The following is a 20,616-nucleotide window of genomic DNA, read 5'->3' as shown; positions in this document are numbered from 1 at the left end:
TTTAAAAAATCTCCAACAACAATTAAAAGCTGAAGGAATGAGACTCCACACTTGTAAAAGTTAATTTTCAGTACCAGAGAGGTTGTCTGGCAGGAATTAAGACTTATCATGCCATTAGAAAAGGTACTAAGACTGAAATGGACAAGTCCTAACTTTCTGTGGCAAGTTTAGTTCATTTTTACCATGCAAGCACAGGAATGTCATGCCATTTAATGAATCTGAATGGTGAGTCAGACAGGGAGATATCATTTTCGTGAAGCTAACAGCGGAGCAGTGCATCTGGGACAACAATTTTTGGATTTTCGTGTTTAACCACGCATCTGCCCTCACCTGAAGTTGCTATGCGATTTGCATATAAGTAACAGTGAGTGCCATTAGTATCAATGTTATTTTGATAGTAAATTCTGGCCCAATATGTTTTGGGAGGAAAAACAAAGAGAAAGAGTATACACTCAATGGGTGAACAGAGAGACCTAAGGGTTCAAATATATAATCCTGGAAAGTGCGAATGCAGGAAGATAAAGCCATAAATAAGGTCAATAACTTTTAGGTTTTATAAATAGAGGCAGAAAGTACCAGTTTAAAGAGGTAATAATAAATCTGTATAGGCAATGGTTAGAGTATTGTGTGCAGTTTTGGGCACTTGATTATAGAAATACCTGTAAAACCATGGGAAACATACATCGTAGATTCACCAGGATGATACCAGGGATGAGAAGCTATAGTTATAACGAAAGACATGAAATAATGGCCCAGATTATCTTGGAGATTTGCACCATTATAATGGTGCACCTACATCGTAGGGACCCTTGAACAGCGCAAAGGAAAGAGGAAATTATGGAGTAAGTGACTTACTTCATTAATTATGCCACTCCATATTTTCCTAGCCCTCACCAAAAATAATTAGAAGGTAATTATCTATGTCATATGTCCAGAGCCCATTCAATTTATTAGATCATTTTCAGAATTTAAATGACCCCTTCTCTGCTTACCCACAGTGCTCAACTCACTAAAGCCACTATCACATCAAACAGGTTTTCCAATAACTCTAATTTGCTTATTAATCATTATTGTTTCAATCAGTTATAAATAAATTGATGTACATATATCTCAAAAACATTCCAAGCCACCCACTCAGAGGAAAGTCAGCATGTCATTATGTAAATTTTTGTTCACAAAGTTTTGCGATCTTCAGTCTCATTCAAACCTAGAACTTTTCAATGTTTCAAATTTAAGGTTAGCTTGCTTTGCTCATTTTATGCCCACATAGTCCACAAAAATGTCAATAGTTATTTTAGTCCTAAATTATTAATAATTTATAATGTAGTGACTTGGATCCCAATCACACACTACTTTATGGACTGGATTGAGTTACAATTTGCAGTAATGGAGAAAGCTCTGCAGAATAATAAAATCAGTAGTCTTATATCCTTTAGCAGTCTTCAGTTGCACTACACACCAATTTACATGGGAGTTATCAGTGATCTGTGCGCATTGTTAATGCCTATGTTCTGTGTGATTTGCTTGATTCTGTCACTGATAGCAAAATAAAACATTGTTCATCACCTGCATGAATGCAAAATAATAATTCGACAGCTGTTCTTGTTTATTTTAGTTTTAAAACAACGTGGCTCGGGGTAAATAACTTACCTTGTATGGAGCAGAAGACACTCACTGAGAACTATTGGTTTAGCTTTTAAGAACGTTATTCTTCTCACTGAAAAATACAATGACTGAGTTTACAACAATCTGGCTCATTGTGTGTATTTATTTTCACTTTTAAAACATCACAGTTGGAGACATTACCAAATATCTTAAGAAAAGAGCAGCGTTACTTTTAAAATGTTAAAAAAGTTTAAGTTAAAAAGACACCGTAAACATTTACTTTTGAAGGAAATCAACGGTTCTTGCTCAAAGACAGAAATCAGTGGAACTACTGAAAGAAAAACTACGACTCCCAGAAGGCACCTGGCCCCCGCAGTCCACGCAGATGCGCACGCGCAGTATCTCGCCGGGGTGAACGGTGGCTGCCAGGGAGAGGCGGACGTCGAACGCGTTTGTAACTTGAGTTTCGAAGGGGAGGGAGAAAAACGTGTGACTGATTGACGAACATCAGGCAGCAAATGAAGCTGAGGCGGTGCGGGTTCCCGCGAGTGTGAAGCTGAGCGCCGTGTCCTGGAACAGGAGGAGGAATTCAAACAAAAAATAAATAAATAAACAAACGGACAGGCAGAGCAGGCACAGCACGACGCACATTAGACCACGCGCAGGACTGCTCCCCTCCCCAAGTCGCGAGATGGACGGTTTCGCCGGCAGTTTGGGTGAGTTATTTGAAAAAACAGCACGCGAAGGAATGGCTGAGAGATAAACAGTGTCAGGGGGGGAAAAAGGGCTGTGCGGAGGAGCCGAGATGGGGTTCTTCTGCTAACTTTGTGTTTGGTGTATTTTTTTTAAGCACATCTGCTGGAGTCGGTTGCCCAGATTGGAGGAGGTGACAGTTGGTGTTGGGTTTACATGGGGGAGGATGCGAATGTATTTGTGGGGAAACTTGTCTCGGTGTAAAGATGTCGTTCAGGATTATGTATGAATGGTTGATTTATGGCCGGATTAGGTTTTGCGGGTTGTGGATTACGGCAGCGCCGTAGCCAAGAGCCATGTCTGTGCTGAACGGAGGGATTAAACGCAGCCATTGAGGGGACAGCGCCTCCGGGTCCTAGCGCACTCTGAGCCCATCTCAAACCAGGATATTCTCCGTCCACATTCACATTTTTTCCTCTGGCTTTCCTTGCCTGAAAATGTCGACTCTCTGCTTTGCTGCAGTTCCACAGATGCCTTCATTCTCGGGTACCTTGCCAAACCAGTCCTTATTCTTGTACGAGCCTTAATGGTGAATGTCAGTGGATTATTTGACCACAGGGATTGTCCTATCCAAGCCTGGTCCTGCACTTCCAGCAGGGGTTGATTTATTTGGCTCTAATAATCACAGGATAAATTAGCTGAGCTATGGAGGGAAATATAAAATTACATTTCTTATCAGCTCAAAATATTGCAACAGTGGTGGCAATAAATTATTCAGCTTGCTTCTGTCAAAGTTTACATCTTAACCTCAACCCATAAAAATACATTTCTAAACAAACAGTGGTGCAACAGAAGTAGCAAATTTTTCTTTGTCTCTACAACCTGGGCGCTAAATAAGGCTATAGGATCTTTAGAAAGGGAAATTGGCAAAGGAGTGGTCGAGTGGCAATATTGACAAAAGACACAATTACCACAGAAGAAGAAAGGGATTTCAGTAAGGGTGATCAGGCAGTGGAAAGGAACGGCAAAGGTAGAGTAAAGGAACAGCAAAGGATGCAAAACTCTGGTAGGAGTTGTCCACAGATCTCCTGATAGTAGTAATGTAGAAGGGGGATGTATAAATACAGAGATCAGGGAAGCTTGCAGCAAAAACAATGTGGCTATAATGGGAGAATTTAATTTTAACATAGACTAGAAGTAGAACAGCTCAAGTAGTAAAGGCAATGAATTTCTAGATTGTATTTGGGACAGTTTACTAGAACAAAATGTTTTAGAACAGACAAGTGAACAGGCCATACTGGATTTAGTGGTGAGTAACGAACCAGAATTAGTTAACAATCTGACGGTAACAAAGCATCTTGCAAATAGTAACCATAATATGATTGAATTTGATATTCGGTTTGAGAAGGAGAATGGGAGAATCACATGTAAGTAAGGCAAACTTCGAAGGGATGAGAAATAAATTGACCACATTAAACTGGGCTGAAATGTTAATGGGGAAATCTATAGACAACAGTGGAAAGTAGTCAAATAAGTACCTTGGATGATATAAAACCAGTATATACCCCTAAAAGCACCGCTTGTGTAGTGAAGCAACCATGGTTAACAAATGAGGTAAGAAACAGTATGAAACTAAAAGAGAAGACTTGTACAAATGCAAGGAAAAGTGGAGTTCAGCAAGCTGCAAAAAGAAACACAAGGATCCAAAGAAAGGTGCAAAAAGGGAATATGAAAAAAACCTTGCAAAGGATATAAAACTAACAACAAAAGTATTTATCAAAACATATATGGAGCAAGAAAGTGGTAAAGGGGAAAATGAGACTATTAAATATGGATGCAGGTGAGATAATAAAGAAATGCTAGACTTGTTAAATGAGTACTTTGTATCCATTTTCACACTGGGGGAAGAGGACAAATACTAGCAGTATAAGGGAACCTAAAAATAAGTGAAGGGGAGGAACTTAGTGGATTTAATATAAGTTATAAAAATGGTGATGGAGAAAATAACCTGACTTAGAATAGGTAAATCTCCAGGACCTGATAGATTCCACCACAGGGTAGTAAAAGAAGTAGCTAAGGAAATGTAGATGCATTAGTCAAAATTTTCCAAAGCTCTCTATATTCAGGAATTGTGTCTTTTTTGAATTGGAAAATTCACTCCATTATTTAAGAAGGAGGGAGAAAACAGGCGACAACAGACCTGCCAGTTTAACATCAAGATAGAGTGACTGAGCAGTTGGACAAATATCAGTTGATCAAAGAGAGTCAGCATGGATTTATGAAGGGTAGGTTATGTCTGACTAATCTAGTTGAATTTTATGAGGAGGTCACTAACATGATGGATAGGGGAGTGTCTATGGATGTTGTCTATATGGACTTCCAGAAGGCATTTGATAAGGTTCCGCACAAGCGATTATTAACAAAAATGGGAACACGTGGAATTGGAGGTAATCTTGTGACATAGGTTGGTATTAGGTTGTAAAGTAGGAGACAGAGGGTAGGGATAAAGGGTTTGTTCTCTGAATGGCGGAATATGACAAGTGATGCTCCCCAGAAATCTGTGGGCAAAATATGAAAGATGGAGTTCGATGTGGGGAAGTGTGAGGTTATCCGCTTTTGGATCTGAGAAAGACAAATTGGAATATTTTCATAATGGTGGGAGGTTAGGAGCTGTGGAAAAGCAAAGAGATTTAGGTGCCCATGTACACACATCACTTAAAAACTACTGCACAATTACAAAAAGTAATCAAAAAGGCTAATGGGGTATTGGCCTTTATCTCAAGGGGGTTGTAATTGTGATCTATCAGCCTTGCAAGGGGTACAGTGCAGATTCACCAGAATGAGACCATGGCTTAATGGGTTAACTTATGAGGGCAGGTTGCATAAACATATCTTGTATTCCGTGAGTTTAGGAAGTTGAAGAGTGATCTAATCAAAATGTTTAAAATGATAAAAAAAAGGGTTTCGATAGGATAGATACAGAGAAACTATTTCCTCTGGTGGGGGATTCCAGAACAAGAGGAGGTGGAAGGAGGGAGGCGAGATATACAAGGTCCCAAACAGACAACATTGATTTAATGTAATTTCTTTCCGAATTTATAGCTTCATAAATCTAACCTTTCCCTTTGTCTTGCCCCTCACTCCCTCCAACTATTTAAACTTCGTTTCTAATGAAATATTACAACAGCAGTAGTTTAAAAAGTTCATATTTTTTGTCATTTAAGTGTATTTATGCCTTAGTTATATGTTGGTACTGGTATTTTTTTTGGAATGGTGAGAGTGGACAACGTGGAGTAATGCTGCAGCTTCTGACTGCTCTTGTACCAATAAATGATATTTTTGATAATCATAATACAGAAACAGCAAGAATGAATTATTCTTAACCTTTGTAATTCAGCTTTTATTGAAGTGTGCATTTTCGCAAACTTAGGCCACTCGCTCCCCCCTCTCCCCATAATGAAATCATAATATTTCAATAATGGTAGTAACACATCATTCATACATTCTTATGTGATTTTATACAGTGGTGCTGCCAGTACTGTCATTTTGATGTGGTGTGAATGGACGGTGCAATTATATTAACTGCTGCTGTTCCTCCCTCCTTTTTTTTCTGCCCTCCCCAACTAGTGTAACTATATTTCTGATCATTATAATGTTATGACAGCAACAGTAACAATTGTTTAGAATGCTTGTTGTTTAAATGATGCTATGCCTTAATAATACTGTTGGAACTGCTGTAATTTTCTCCTGACTGACAGCTTCCTAAAATCGGGTCATGCATTTTCCTCTCCCAAACCAATCATTTATATTTCTGATGAAACTGTAATATTGCAACTGCTGCCGAAGTTTGTAAACGTTTCTTTTCAATTTTGTTGTTGTTACAAATTTGATATTGGTAGTTTTTTGAAGCAGTGTGTGTGACTAGCATGTGTAATGATGCTTTGATTGATGCCTGATGCTTTGCTTTTGAATTAGTAAAAATAGGGCTCCATGCTTTAAATACAATGATGGTGCACTGCTCACTAGCCTCCTGCTTGTTGATAAAATTTCAAAGGAAAGAAAAGCTGATGGGATAGTCAGTTCTTTTCTATCATTGAAAAACTTAGTTAATTCAGTGGGCCACCTGACTTTTTAAACTTAAAAAAAAAACTGGCTTTGCATTGCTTGCAGTTACACTGCAGCCAAGATTTGCATCCTAGAAAAAGTGAAAGGATAGAAATTTGGCACTGTTGCACTACACATTTTGCATCAGTGTGATGTGAAAAATTGCAAGATACACTGTATAATTGCACCATGAAAACGGGTTTAGGTAAGATATTATAAGATAATTCCACAATAAAACCTTATTGAAAACTGAATTTTCTTTTAACATGTTGTAGTACATTCAATTTAAGTCTGTGAGTTAAAGTTGTATAATGAAACAATTATTAGAGGAAGAAATACTTGCACATAATTTCTTAAATTATTTTGAGACAAATAAAATTATAATCACTGGTTTATCAGTGTAATATCAGTATTGCTTTTAAATGTCATTAGGATTGTTTTTATTTTGAGTGTGGTATGCATTATGGATGGTGGTAAGGAGCAATGAGGCTACTAATTTAATGTCAGAGTTCAGATGACCTCTAATGCACTTGAGCTTTGGTTTTCTGATTTATGATGTCACTTGAAACCAGAGAGTAAATTGCAGAGCCAGTAAATGATGTCTGGGAGTATGTCACAAGGCAGTAACACATTCAGAGGGCTTGGAAGACACCAGAGTTGCAAAGAGAGATTTTACGGTCTAAAGTGTCATCTGAGCCCAGTCAGTGTACTACAGCTTTGAATTCACTCACTCAAAAAAAATATATACAGCGCAGCATATTTTTTTGGAATGTAACTTTTTTTTAGATCTGGAGTTTGAGTTTGTATGTTATCTAAGTGCCAACATGATAGCTATATTTTATTTTCATGTGGTTCCACATCAGTTTCAGTTTCTTCACCTCTCTTGCTAGTTTAACCAAAAGTTACAACCTCTTCTTCATGTATTGACATTCTTAGCTGCGGTATTGTCTTTGATTTCAAGTGAAACTCTCACATGGCCTCCATTGCTAAAGCTGCCTCCAAAAAATTAGAATTCCTCTTTTGTAGCGCACCTTTTCTTCCCTCTCAACAACTTCTAACACTATAAAGCTTAAGTCCATTCATGAATACTGCTTTCATATCTAGGCAGATTCTTATAGCATACTATTTGCCCTCATGGGTAGAATACAGACATTGTCATCTAATGGACAGTCTTACTGTCACAACCTTTCTTGTCTTTCCCCATTTTATTAATGCTACATTGGTCAGTTTTTTTAGACATTGCTGTCCTCCTTCAATTTGATAAATACTTGAAGGGGAGAAAATTGCAGGGCTATGAGGAAAGAGCAGGGGAGTGCGACTAATTGGATAGCTCTTTCAAAGAGATGGCACAGGCACGATGGGCCAAATGGCCTCCCTCTGTGCTGTAAGATTCTATGATTCAAAGTTCCAAATACCCTGTTCTACATGCTCTCTTTCTTGCCTACATGCTCACTGTTGAAATTACGTCATGTCAGTCTCCTACTATAACTAACCTTGTGGAGTTCCTTGTTCCCCTTAGCCTTTCCTCCTTCCTATGATATTCAGCCTGTTGAAACCTAAATTTAGTGTCATCTAATTACTCCCTGATTTATCTGGTTGTCTCTTATTCTTTTCAATCTTCGTGGTAGCCTGGTTTATGTGTCTTGGCCCTGCACGTGGCTTCTCAATTTAAAAAAATCATGGAACACAGGTAGGAGATGTTTGACCCCAGGTCAAAGCATAATAGCATCAGTTGAAATGATGTAAAGGCCCTTTAAAATATTTTTGGTATTTTTTTTCTTGTCCCTCTTACTTGAGGGAGGGAGTTAAGGATTTACAGAAAAATACTGCACAGTTTTTAGAGCGAAAGATGCACCTATATACATTACAGATTCTGCTGCTGATGCAGAGGTTGACTAGATGGGGTTGTAGATAGGGCTACAACTTTATAGCCCTGAAATAGTGCCCTGCGCTCTTATCTAGCGAGGCCCTACACATGCACCAGAGTGTCATAATTTCTGCTCCAACGTGTAGAATAATACATAGGCTTCTGTGTGTTTTTTAAAAAAAGAGTAATGTATTGAGGTGATCAGATGATGTCTTTTGGCTGCAACCGCACAGCTTGAGCAGGAGACCAACTGCATATGTTAAACCTCAGTTTATGTTGTGCACGACATAGACCTGGAGTTTGTGGGAATTTTTGTTTCTGTTGAGTTTTTGTGGCGATGGTCAGTATGATGGACGGTGGCAGACAGTAGGCTGTTGCAGTCAATATTGTAATTTGAATTGCAACAACACCAAATGTATTGCTTCATATTGCAGAGACTAACATATCTGGTATATATTGTAATTCAAAACATAATCTAATTTTATAAAGATTCAGTTGATGTCATCAGCCACAAGAACACAGGGCTTGATGTGGGATGATCTTCACACAAAGGGATTAATGCTTTCTCATGCCATTACTGCAAGTTTAATAAAGAAATAGGGAGCCATAAATTCTATAATTTTTGGAAGTTGCTGATGCAATCAGCCTTTCTTTCTTTGATTCAAAAAAAACTTATATAAACACGTTGTAAAATCAAAGCACTGTTTAATTATAGGACTTGAGTTCTTTTGCACTGTGATCATTGTATTTCAGTAATTATTTTAGATGTTGTATGGTTGATGTGCAATGTCAGTTAAAATGTTTTATTGTGATCATTTCAGTAAAGAGACTAGGTAATGGCTCGCAGTATGATATAATAAATGAGGAAGAGAGAGACCTGGTAACTCTCAAATGATTTATGGCTAGCCTCAGCTGGGGTTATACTTGAACTGTCAGCCGTTATGTATTCTATTTATAATACCTCCACGTGCCCATCTGAATACATTATAATGTACATTCAGGGCTACTTTAAATCTTGTACATGATTTGGGAATACAAAAACCCTTTTATAGACAGTGTGGTGATCCAAGGAGCACGCTGTAAAAATGCATCACATATTCACTGACACAAAGAAAAACAATATAATTTAGTGAAAAATTTCTATTGATGTTGTGTGCTCCTCCAGTCGCAATGTAATTGCTCTGGACAGCCCATCTGACTATATGGGCTTTTAATTGTTTGTTTGTTTATTTTTGTTGAGGGCCAGGGAGCAACTTATGACAGTACCTGTAGTCGAAGAAAACTATTGAAGGACTTTGGGATGTTGCTTTGTCACTGTAATATTTCTATTTTTATTACTGTTTGTGCCTATATATAAAAGTAGATTAACCTGTGTTACAATGTAAGAATTGGATGAATTTTCTTAAAAATGTTAACTCATTATCAAAAACCAGTGGAGTGCTCCAGGGACCAGTGTTGGGACCATACTGTACCTAATTTACTTTAATGACTTGGAATCAGTAGCTTTGCAGATGATGGCAGATGACTATTAATATGGACAAGTATAAAGTACTGCACATATGAAGAAAAAAAAGCAACATATGTAGTCCATAAATTGTTAGGGGTGAAATTGAGATGTAGGCTATTTAGTAGACTTGATGCTCAGTTGTGTCCAATGACTGCGACAGTCAACAAAGCAAGCACAGTACTGAACTATTGTCTCCTCTTTCTTCCCTGTTTATTACCAGGACATATCTATCCCAATCTTTCTACGTATCTACGCCTATGTAACTTGAGTTACCTTTGTCCATTCACATTTTTCGCTGCCACTCCGGACCCTATCCCATCACTCCTATTTCCTCTTTTTCACTGTTTTTCTTTTTACCCCTCCTAGGCCCCTTTCTCCTGTCATCATGCCTCCCTTCATTTCTCCTTTCTCAGATACTCTGCCCCCACCCCCAAATCTTTACCCCATCCCTTCAGCACCCCCTCAATCGTCCTATTCTCTTGCCGCTGTCCCAGGCTTGACTCCCTCTTTAAATAAACCTACAGCTTCCCTCTGTGCGTCTCTTGGCATCCTCCAGAGGGCCCATTGAGACACTCGTCGCTGCGTCCTTTTAAGCAGCAACCCCAACCTACACTCCCACCAACTTTCCCGTCCAGCGTGCCCGCTGGGGGCTAATATTGCCAATCTCCTTCACATCCCACTCGTCCCCTCCAAATTCACTTGTGATCAGGGCCCTTGCCATCCATGAGCTTATTGTGGACGATTGCATTGACATCATGGCCTTGACAGAAACCTGGCTGATGGGTGATGACACCTTCCCCCTGCATGAAGCCTCCCTGCCTGGCTGTATCTTCCACCACTTGCCCTACCCGGACCACCGCTGTGGCGGTGTGGCCCTTATCACCAAATCACACCTTGGTGTGTCCCCCTACTCCTCTGGCACCTTTTTTGAGCATCTCACCTTGTTCCACCTCTCTCTCACCTTTTTAAAATCCTCGTTCTCTACCGTTCACCTAAGTTTCTCACCAAGATATCTTCACTGCTTTCCTCCCTCAGCCTCAGAACCGAGCGACTTCTTGTCCTTGGTGATTTCAACCACCATCATCTCTCCTGAGTTCACTGCCCTCCTATTCTCCCTTAATTTCTCCCTCCATATAAACTCCCCTACCCATAATCACAGCCACCCCTCGACCTTGCCATCTCACATGGCCTCTCTACTCCCATTGTGTCAATCACGGATAAGGCCATCGTTGATCAATTCCTTGTATCCCTCTCCACCCACATCCCCCTTACCCCTCCCAACCCCACTTCCTTCTGTGTTCAGCCCTGGAAAAAAACTCTTCCCCAAGTCACTTACAATGACACTTTCAAATTCCCAACTGTCTATAGCCTTTGGCCCTCCATTCACCACAACATTTCTGCAGCTACCGATCCGCTCAATCACATCCTAATCTCCACCTTTGATGCCCTTGTTCTCATTAAAACCATTACTCTCTTTCACCCTGGTCATTCCCCCGGTACGGCCCTCATCTCCGCTTCCTTAAGTCCAAGGGATGTGGACTTGAACGTTTATGGCGGACAACTGGTTTAGCCATTCATTGCCAGATCTGGCTGGACCATGTAAAGCAGTATTGGGTCCTGCTCTCCTCTGCCAAAACTGCTCACTATTCCAGGATCATTCTGGATTGCAAAGATAACCCCCGGCTTCTCTTCTCCACGACAAACCATCTTCTTAAACCCCTCTCCCCGCCTCTTCCACCCTCACCTCCAACAAGAAGTGCGAGAAGCTCGTGGACTACTTTGTCACTAAGATTGAGACATCCGTTCAGATGCCTCTGCCACTTCCCTCCCTTCCCCGTGCCCAACAAGCTAAACTTCCCTTATGGTGCTCCCCTGTTCTAGCCCTGAATTTGCATCTTTCTCTAGTTTCTCTCCTATCTCCTCGTGCCCTCTCCGAGTTCATATTGACCATGAGACCCACCTCCTGCTCCCTCTACCCTATTCCCACCAAACTGCTGACCACTCAACTTCCCTTCCTGGCCCCCATGTTAGCTGATATTGTTAATCATTCCCTCTCCTCAGGTACTGTCCCCCTCCCCTTCAGATCGGCTATCATCACCCCCCTCCCCCTCAAAAACCCACCCTTGACCTCTCTGTCCTCGCAAACTACCTCCCCATCTCCAACCTCCCTTTCCTCTCAAGTCCTTGAACGTGTGGCTGCCTCTCAAATCTCTGCCCATCTTTCTCTCAACTCCATGTTTGAATCCCTCCAATCAGGTTTCTGCCTCGCCATGGTACTGAAACGGCCCTTATCAAAGCCACAAATTACATCCTATTTGACTGTGACCATGGTAAACTATCTCTCCTTATCCTTCTCGACCTGTCTGCAGCCTTTGACACGGTTGACCACACCATACTCCTCCAGTGTCTCTCCTGCATCGTCCAGCTGGGTGGTACTGCGCTTGCCTGGTTCCATTCTTATCTGTCCAGTGGTAGCCAGGGAATCACTTGCAATGGCTTCTCTTCCTGCTCCTGCACTGTTACCTCTGGAGTCCCCCAAGGATCTATCCTTAGCCTCCTCCTATTCCACATCTACATGCTGCCACTTGGCGACGTCATCCAAAAACACAGTGTTAGGTTCCGCATGTACACTGATGACACCCAGTCCTGTTCACCCACCATCCCTGTGCTCACTGACCTACATTAGCTCCCTGTTTGGGAACACCTCGATTTTTAAAATTTTCATCCTTGTTTTCAAACCCCTCCATGGCCTTGCCCCTCCCTATCTCTGTAACCTCCTCCAGCACTATAACCCTCCGAGATCTCTGCACTCCTCCAATTCTGGCCTCTTGTGCATCCCCAATTTTAATTGCTGCACCATTGGCGGCTGTGCCTTCAGCTGCCTAGGCCCTAAGCTCTGGAATTCCCTCTGTAACCCCCTCTACCCCTCTCTCCTCCTTTTAAGACGCTCCTTAAAACCTATCTCTTTGACCAAGCTTTTGGTCACCTGTCCTAATATCTTCTTATGTGGCTCGGTGTCAAATTTTGTTTGAAAATCGCTCCTGTGAAGCACCTTGGGACGATTTACTACGTTAAAGGCGCTCTTTAAATGCAAGAAATTGTTGTTGTTTCTAGCTCATAGTGGCGCACAAGTCAGGAAATTGTGCTTAAACTGTATATTGTGAGACCACAGCTGTGGTTAGTGAGACGCAAGGTAGGCATTCACACATTAGAGGCGGTGCAGAGAAGAGCCACAAGAATGGTCATTGGAACTGAATTATGAGGAAAACTAGAGAAAATTGGGATTTTCAGTTTTTTGGCAGGAGTTGTCTGAGAGGTGACTTTATAGTGGTGTGTATGATAATAAATGGAAAAGGTATGGAGAAGGCAAATCTGTGCATCATTGCAAGCAACAGGATGTGTGACTTCAAATTGATCTGTGGCTATCCCCAGAGCAGCCTGACCCTAGGAAACTACAGGCAGGCTTGGAACACAGATTTTTCAGTCTGCAGCATGGATGCTCCAGTGTAGTGCTCTGACTGGTTTGAAGTTGCAGCTACTGCTCCTTGTTGTAGAGCCGCTTGGGTTACAAAGGAACATTCCCTGCGATTGACTCCACCGGAGCAGGATCCTACTTTAGAGCTTCCATAGCAGTAATAAAATGGATTTTAAAGAAAACACTTCTGGTGAGATTTATTTTCTTTTACAAAAAGGGGTTATTACTTTGAACCAAAAGTATCCTTGACTTTCCTTTCTCCTTGAGGCATGTTGGGGCATAGTAGCTGTAGAGCTTTACTCTACATGTGATCCATAACCTGGGAGCAGTACTTAATGGTAACAGTAAATGGAAAAAGTGGAACATTTTCCATCGGCCAGCATTTTGATTTCAATGAACATGAAAATTTACAATATCAAAAGCCTCATCTACACAACAACAAAATAATTAATTATAGACACTTATAAGGTTATTATGACACATTGAGTAATACCAGATAGCTGTCAGTAAATTTACAGGGCAGTCATCCAGTCTTTAGGTGGCAGATAAACAGTTTGATGTCTGAGCCCTAAGATTTGATTACAGTCTTATACAGCACCTGTTACAGTACAAGTCACACCTTCATGCAAAATTTTATAACCTGGGAACCTGATGCGCAGTCATCCTGGAGTGGAATCGCTCACTATCTTGCCCATTAGTATACGAGTCATGGGTACAACCGAAACATTGGATTTTCTGATATAATTGTGCTATATTGAAACATTTAACATTTGAAAACAATATTGAAAATGCATTAAAATTAATAAGTTTCAGTAACTCTGATGTAAGCTAGAAATAAAATTTCTTTTTTTAATAATTTATTCAGTTAAACTCTATATTTTGGAAGTAGTCTTGTTTCCAAGAAGAAAGTCAAATGAAAATGGCTTAGTTAGAATATATTGTTACATGAGGTATTTTATAAAGGGATGAATGAGAACAATGGAAGCAAGAGTAGGCCATTCAGCCCCTTGAGCCTACTCTGCCATTCAATTAGATCATGGCTGATCTGTGCCTCATCTCAATTTACCTACCTGTGGTCTATATCCCTTGATGTCATTACCTAACAAAAATCTATTTCTCTCAGTCTTGAAAGCTCTAATTGTTCTATCATCCATAGCCTTTTGGGGGGCAGAGTTCCAGATTTCTACGACCCTTTGTGTGAAAAAGTGCTTCCTGATTTCACTTCTGAATGGCCTAGCTCTAATTTTAAGACTATGTCCCCTTGTTCTTGATTTCCCCACCAGAGGAAATAGTTTCTCTGTATCTACCTTATCAAATCCTTTTAACATTTTAAACCTCTCAATTAGATCACCCCTCAACCTTCTAAACTCGATGGGATACAAGCCAAGTTTATGCGACCTGTCGTCCTAATTTAACCCTTTAAGCCCTGGTATCATTCTGGTGAATTTGTGCTGTATCCCTTTCAATATATCATTCCTGAAGTGCGGTGCCCAACACTGTAAATGCTGTCATCCGGATGGGGTCTGACTAAAGCTGTATACAACTGAATCATCATTTCCTCACTATTGTATTCCAGTCCTCTTGAGGTAAAGCTCAACATTAGCCTTTTTGATTGTCTTGGATTCTGAAATCTCCTTGTCCCTCTACAGTTCCTAGTTTCCCACCATTTAGAAAATACTCCGATTTAATCTTTCTTGGATCCAAAGTGGATGACCTCACACTTGCCCACATTAAACTCCATTTGCCATAGTTTTGCCCACTCACTTAATCTGTCTATGTCCCTTTGCAACTGCCTGCTCTCATCTGCACCACTTAATGTCCCTCCTAACTTAGTGTCATCTGCAAACTTGGATATACAACTCTTCCTTCATCCAAGTCATTAGTAAATATGGTGAAAAGTTGAGGCCCCGTAACAGATCGCTGGGGAACACCACTTGTCACATCCTGTCAATCAGAGTACGTGTACTTAATGCTCACTCTCTGGTTGGGAGGTAGAATACAATTTCGAACCCAAGTCAAAAGGCTACCTCCAATTCTGTGCACTCTCATTTTCGCTAATAATCTCTTATCAAGTGCCTTCTGGCAGTCCATATAGATAATATCCATCGACACTCCCTTATCTACCTTATTAGTGACCGCCTCAAAAAATTCAACTCGATTCTTCAGACTTATCCTTAACAACGCCATGCTGGCTCATATTTGTTCAAGTGCTCAGTCACTCTACCCCTAATGACATTCTTCCATTAACTTCCCCATAACTGGTGTTAAGTAGATAACTATACATACGGTACAATAGATAAATAATTTACTATATACGGGAAGACCTGACTGGAATAGTGACACTGAGTAGACAGCTGCAGGAGGTGGAAGATGGGAAAATATGATGGTGAAGTCTTGTGGCATCTCTAGTTAGCCTTGTTATAATGGCTAATGGACAATGGCTAGAAGTATGACCCAGGGCCAAAAGAGGCCCTTATTGGATGTTTAGCAAGCATGCAATGTTGTAATGAGGAATGAAACTTAATAAAAGATTCCCTTAAAATTATTTTTTTTCTTTTCCCAGTTGAAAACATACAACAAATGTTATAAATAGACTGTGCCTTGGCCAACCATGTGATCTGATAAATCTGTCCACAAGCTGACCGGTCAGCTTCACTTGTGGACAGATTTATCATATCACATGCTTCGCCAGGGCATGGTCTATTTATAATACTTGTATGTTTTTAATTTCGGGGACGGGGTGGTGGTGGGGGGGAGGAAATTAAGTTTTTTTTTGTCGCTCAAAAAAATCAGGTCAAAATTTTTTGCGATGCGCTACCTGTGGAACAGGGATTTTTGTATATCCATTAGTATTTTTTCATGCAAATGTGGGGGAAAAAAAACAAATGTATTATGGTAGCTTTTTGTTTGTGGAGGGATAGTGAGTGGTTGAGCTTCAAAGGATTTCCCTTAGGCCTACTGTTCGTTCTTCATTTCATAATTGATCTTGGTTGAATTATGTAACAAGTCTGAATTTGCTGATACAAAATTTTACAGAAAGGCAAATAGTATTGCAGAGGCACATTCGGAAGGATCCAGAGAAACTTGGCACTAAGGGAGTTGATTGACAAATGACCTTTAATGCTGGTAAATATTAAGGTAATGTATTTTGGCAAGCAGCACAAGATGGGGCAGACAGACTCATTTAGGAGCAGTGCAGTATTAAACATGACTACACAATAAGAGATTAAATCTGCATAAAGTAAGAGGTAAAAAATACATTTATGGTGTTTGTTGATCAGTAAATTAAAGTGCTGCTAGTGCATAGATTTTCAGTCATCAAATTTAAGTCCGTTAGGGCTGAACATACCATGTGCTTTGAGCACAGTGCCTTGTGAATTCTGTATTTCCTGACTTGCCGATTTGCTGTGTACTAATAAACATTTCTTAAATCATAGCACTGTTTTCCCTGTCTTTCAGAAGTTATTACAGGGGCTTCTCAGAATACATCAACATTTGCAGAAGTCCCAGACACACAAGTTTTAAAAGCACTGACCTGTTGTCATATTATTTAATAGGGAATAGAGGTCCCAGCAAGTACTTTCTGTTCTCTGCCTAGATAACTACAATAATTACCTGTTGTGAAGTAAAGATGTATATGATTGATTTTTTAAAATTTAAGTTACACAGCAACTCATTTTAGTTTCCTTTCCTCCTCTGCTTTGTTATGAAGACGGAGTGGCTCTATTTACTGTAGGTAGCAGTTGACACTTTGGATTGATTGGGGGGCTGAACCAGAGCTTCCTAAACTTGGAAGAACAAACTTGACTTGTCCAAGATTCTAGCTCCTGTTGTGAATGGAGCCATTCTGGGATATAGGCAGCCTGCCCCTAGAACTTATGTCACCAGAACGGCTGAGGAGGGAATAAGACCCAAAGTGGTTGTTCTCTGTGACTTAAATGTAGTCAAAAAGATAGAGTATAAGTGGAACTTATGTTTAAACTGTACAGTACTCTGATCAAAAATACCTGGACTAGAAAATCATCAATTTTTATCTTTATTTCATTCTGGGAAATCACAAGATAGATGTAGATGAAGAAGGCCATTTAACCCACAATAGCCTATCCATTCAGAAAGCGGCTATAACCACCCCCTCAAATTCAGTTGTTTCTTGGCCACATCCTTTCAAGGTTGAAAGGTTTCTCCAGTCTTTCATCATAACTTAGCCCATGTAGCTCTGCTCTCCTTCGCCTCCAGGGCTTGAATGCCTGCCTGTATGTCGGTGACCAGAACAGGACACTGTAATCTAACTAGTTTAAATGTAACTACCTCCCACTTGTGCTCTATCCTTTTGGCTGCTTGTAAGCCAGAGGTTGGGGGAGTCCTTTGAAAAGAAAGTACTCCCTTAGGACTTACCTACCTGTTTTTGGTATTCAAAATAAATATCTTGCCCAGCCCAGTTTATTGTTTGGTTTATTAAAATCTCCTAAATTATATCTCTATTGTTAATATTTACCTCTCTGATTTCTGAACAAATTTCACCCTCAATTTCCTTTCCACTCTTCATTGTTTGGTAATGTGACCAGTTCCTTGCTATTTCTCAGCTCAATCTAAAGGGATTCTGTTTCGACCACTTTAATTGCTATGATATTGTCTTTAATACTGTTACCCTTTTCCCTTTCTTCAATCCCGATCCCTCCTAGAAATTTTATGTGCGGGGATGTTTAATTGCCAATCCTGACCCAGGTGTAACCATGTTTTACTTACTGCTATTATGTCATGATTTTTCTATTTGAATCAATGATTCTAGTTCCAAGTGTTTGTTTCTTATACTCTATATATTAATTTTTAGTTTGGATTCCCTTAGTTTGGCAATTTCTTTTTTGTCGTTTTTTTAACTATCATGGCCTGTTAAACCCATTCAATCTTTCTTTCTCCTTATTCCTATTCCTATATACCTAGCTACTCTAATCTATTCCAAACTTGCTACTCTAATCTTTTGATTTTTCTCCTCACACATTATTTTAAACCCTCTCCGCCCCCACAGCTGTAGTTAATCTTCCCATTAGAATATTGGTCTAGGGCAGCCAACTCTGGTTGGACATATTGTTGGAAGTTTCATCACATGACTTCCCGCCTCCAACCACCTTACCCCACCCAGTCAAACAGCCTTTTTTCCCATCTCCAATATTTTTATAACTAATAAATGAAAATATTCAAAGAAAATGAATAAACACAATCTTTTTTGTGCCCCAATGTTTCTTCTCCTGGGTTGCTTGCAGCAGTGTCCAGGATATTAATCTTTGATTCCTGGAGACTCCAGGGCAATCCTGAAGGGTTGGCAACCCTAGAGTCCCAGCTCCTTTTAGGTGTAGGCTGCCCTGTTAGTACAACTCACAGCTGCCCAGAACTGGTCCCAATTCCCCCCAGGAATTTGGACCACACCCTCCTACGCCTTTTCTTCAGACATGCATTTATATCCCTAATTTGGCCATTCCTGTACTGGCTCATGCATGGTACTTGTACTGGTGGTAAACCTGAGAGTACTACCATGGAGGTCCTTTTTACAAAATCTCATCACCTAAAACTTAGAACTTTTTGCAGCACCTGAATCTCTGTTGTCATGGTTCGTGTCAAAACAGCTTCTGTTTTTCACTATTCTTTCCCCCCGCCCCTCCCCTCCCCAACCCAACCCAACCCTGGCCACAAGCAGTTTGTACGCCTGCTTTGTTATGTTCCTTACCCTGCCACCTGGGAAGTATCTCACCGTTTTGGACGCATGTTTACGATTACAAAAGTGATGGTCCAGTTTTGGGCTCCTTTCTTTGTGAAGATCACAGGGCACAGAAAAGATTAATTAAAATACCAAAGACTGGAGGCTTTAATTATGAGAACGGACTGAGAAACTGATGCTCTCCTCATTAGAACAGAAAAGGTTAAGAGGAGATTTGTCAAAGGTGTTCAAAAGTATGAGTGGTTTTGATAAGTTAAATTGGGAAAACCTATTTCCACTGGTCGATAATTCACTAACTAGGCATAAATTTAAGATAATCAAAAGGACAAAGGCCGAGTTTAGGAGAGTTTTTTAACTTGGAAGATTGTTAGCACATGGGATGCTCTACAAGAAAGAGCGGTGGAAACAATATTCATAATAGCTTTTAAAGGGACGTGGATAAATATTTGTAAAACATAAATTTGAACGGGCAGGGAAATAGGATTAAGTGGATAGCTCTTTCAAAAAGCTGGCGCAGGCATGATGAACCAAATGGTTTCCTTCTGTGCTGTAAAATTCTATGATTCCTCTAGTATCAAATCTCCCACTACTATTGCATTCCTCCACTTAACACTTCCTCCTCCGGGAGATTTATGTGCAGGAACTTGGTGATGGTGCGGTGGTTGCTCTCCCCCGAGTCATCATCCTTGGACCAAGTATTCAGTGCGGAAAGCTTCTTTGCCAAGGAACTGCCCTCAGCACTCCTGCACTTCCTTCCTACTCCTCTTCTCACCCTAACAGATGACCACCGACTTTCTAATCCTTTATCCTCTACCTGTGAAGTGGCCACCTTTTAGAATGGGTGTTCCAGAAAGCCCTCTGCCTTTCAGGTGTGATGGAATATCTCACTGTTCCTCAAGCTCAGTAACTTTGAGTTTGAATCTGTGCAGTTGGGGACACTGTCTGCAAGTGTGTTTACCTGAATGCTCGAAGCATTTAGGAATTCCCACATCAGCGAGATGAGTTGTAATTCTCCTGTCATTGTCAACCATATATATTTATCAAGAATAAGGCATATGTGATGTACTTTATTTATACGTCTTGATTAATATTTTCATACTAAATCTTTACAACAGATGTTTCAGATCCGCTTTTTAAAGAATTCTTCCCATCCTTGCTGTGCATGAGTGGATGCTGAAAGATGAAAAATTGGAGAATATGACCAGGAGGAATAGGAGGGTTGTAGCATTAGTGTTTATAGTTAACATCAACTCATTTTGGTGCCATATTAATTTCAGAAGGACATGGATGCATCAAGAGCAGTCCAGAAAAAAAATTCTGAGAAAGGCACCTTCCTTAGAATATGATAAAAACATTTATCTAGGAAAACATAACTGCATGGAGCTTAATGGTTACCAGGGCCCCAATATTAACGGGGAGGTGGGATGACAGCCGGGGGGGTGGGGGTTGCGATTGGGCGCGTGGCAAACCCGCATGAACCAAACTTACCGTTTCCGACGTGATCGCGCGTTGATTGACGCTGGTTAACGTCCTCTCCGGGTTTCGCGCCCAGCAGCTAGCCTGATCGACAGGCTGGCTGCCATCAGGAGCTGCAACGTGGGGGGGGCGAGAAGGAGAGAGAGCCAGATGTTATCCAGTGCTGAAATGGAAGA

The 20,616-nt window shown here is 40.5% G+C and overlaps 1 protein-coding gene across 1 annotated transcript in view; it reads left to right on the top strand.

The window, feature by feature from the left end:
* Window positions 1–2,070: 2,070 nt before the first annotated feature.
* Window positions 2,071–20,616, top strand: part of LOC137324491 (echinoderm microtubule-associated protein-like 4) — a 350,494-nt gene continuing 331,948 nt past the window's right edge. Inside the window, exon 1 of the mRNA XM_067988817.1 lies at window positions 2,071–2,321. Coding sequence (XP_067844918.1) covers window positions 2,297–2,321 — 25 coding nt within the window. The 5' untranslated portion in view covers window positions 2,071–2,296. The remainder of the gene's footprint in view (window positions 2,322–20,616) is intronic.

The sequence above is a fragment of the Heptranchias perlo genome, chromosome 8 (assembly GCF_035084215.1).
Source record: "Heptranchias perlo isolate sHepPer1 chromosome 8, sHepPer1.hap1, whole genome shotgun sequence".
NCBI lineage: Eukaryota > Metazoa > Chordata > Chondrichthyes > Hexanchiformes > Hexanchidae > Heptranchias > Heptranchias perlo.
The sequence above is the reverse complement of the archived record's forward strand: the minus strand, read 5'-3'. Positions and strand labels throughout refer to the sequence as shown.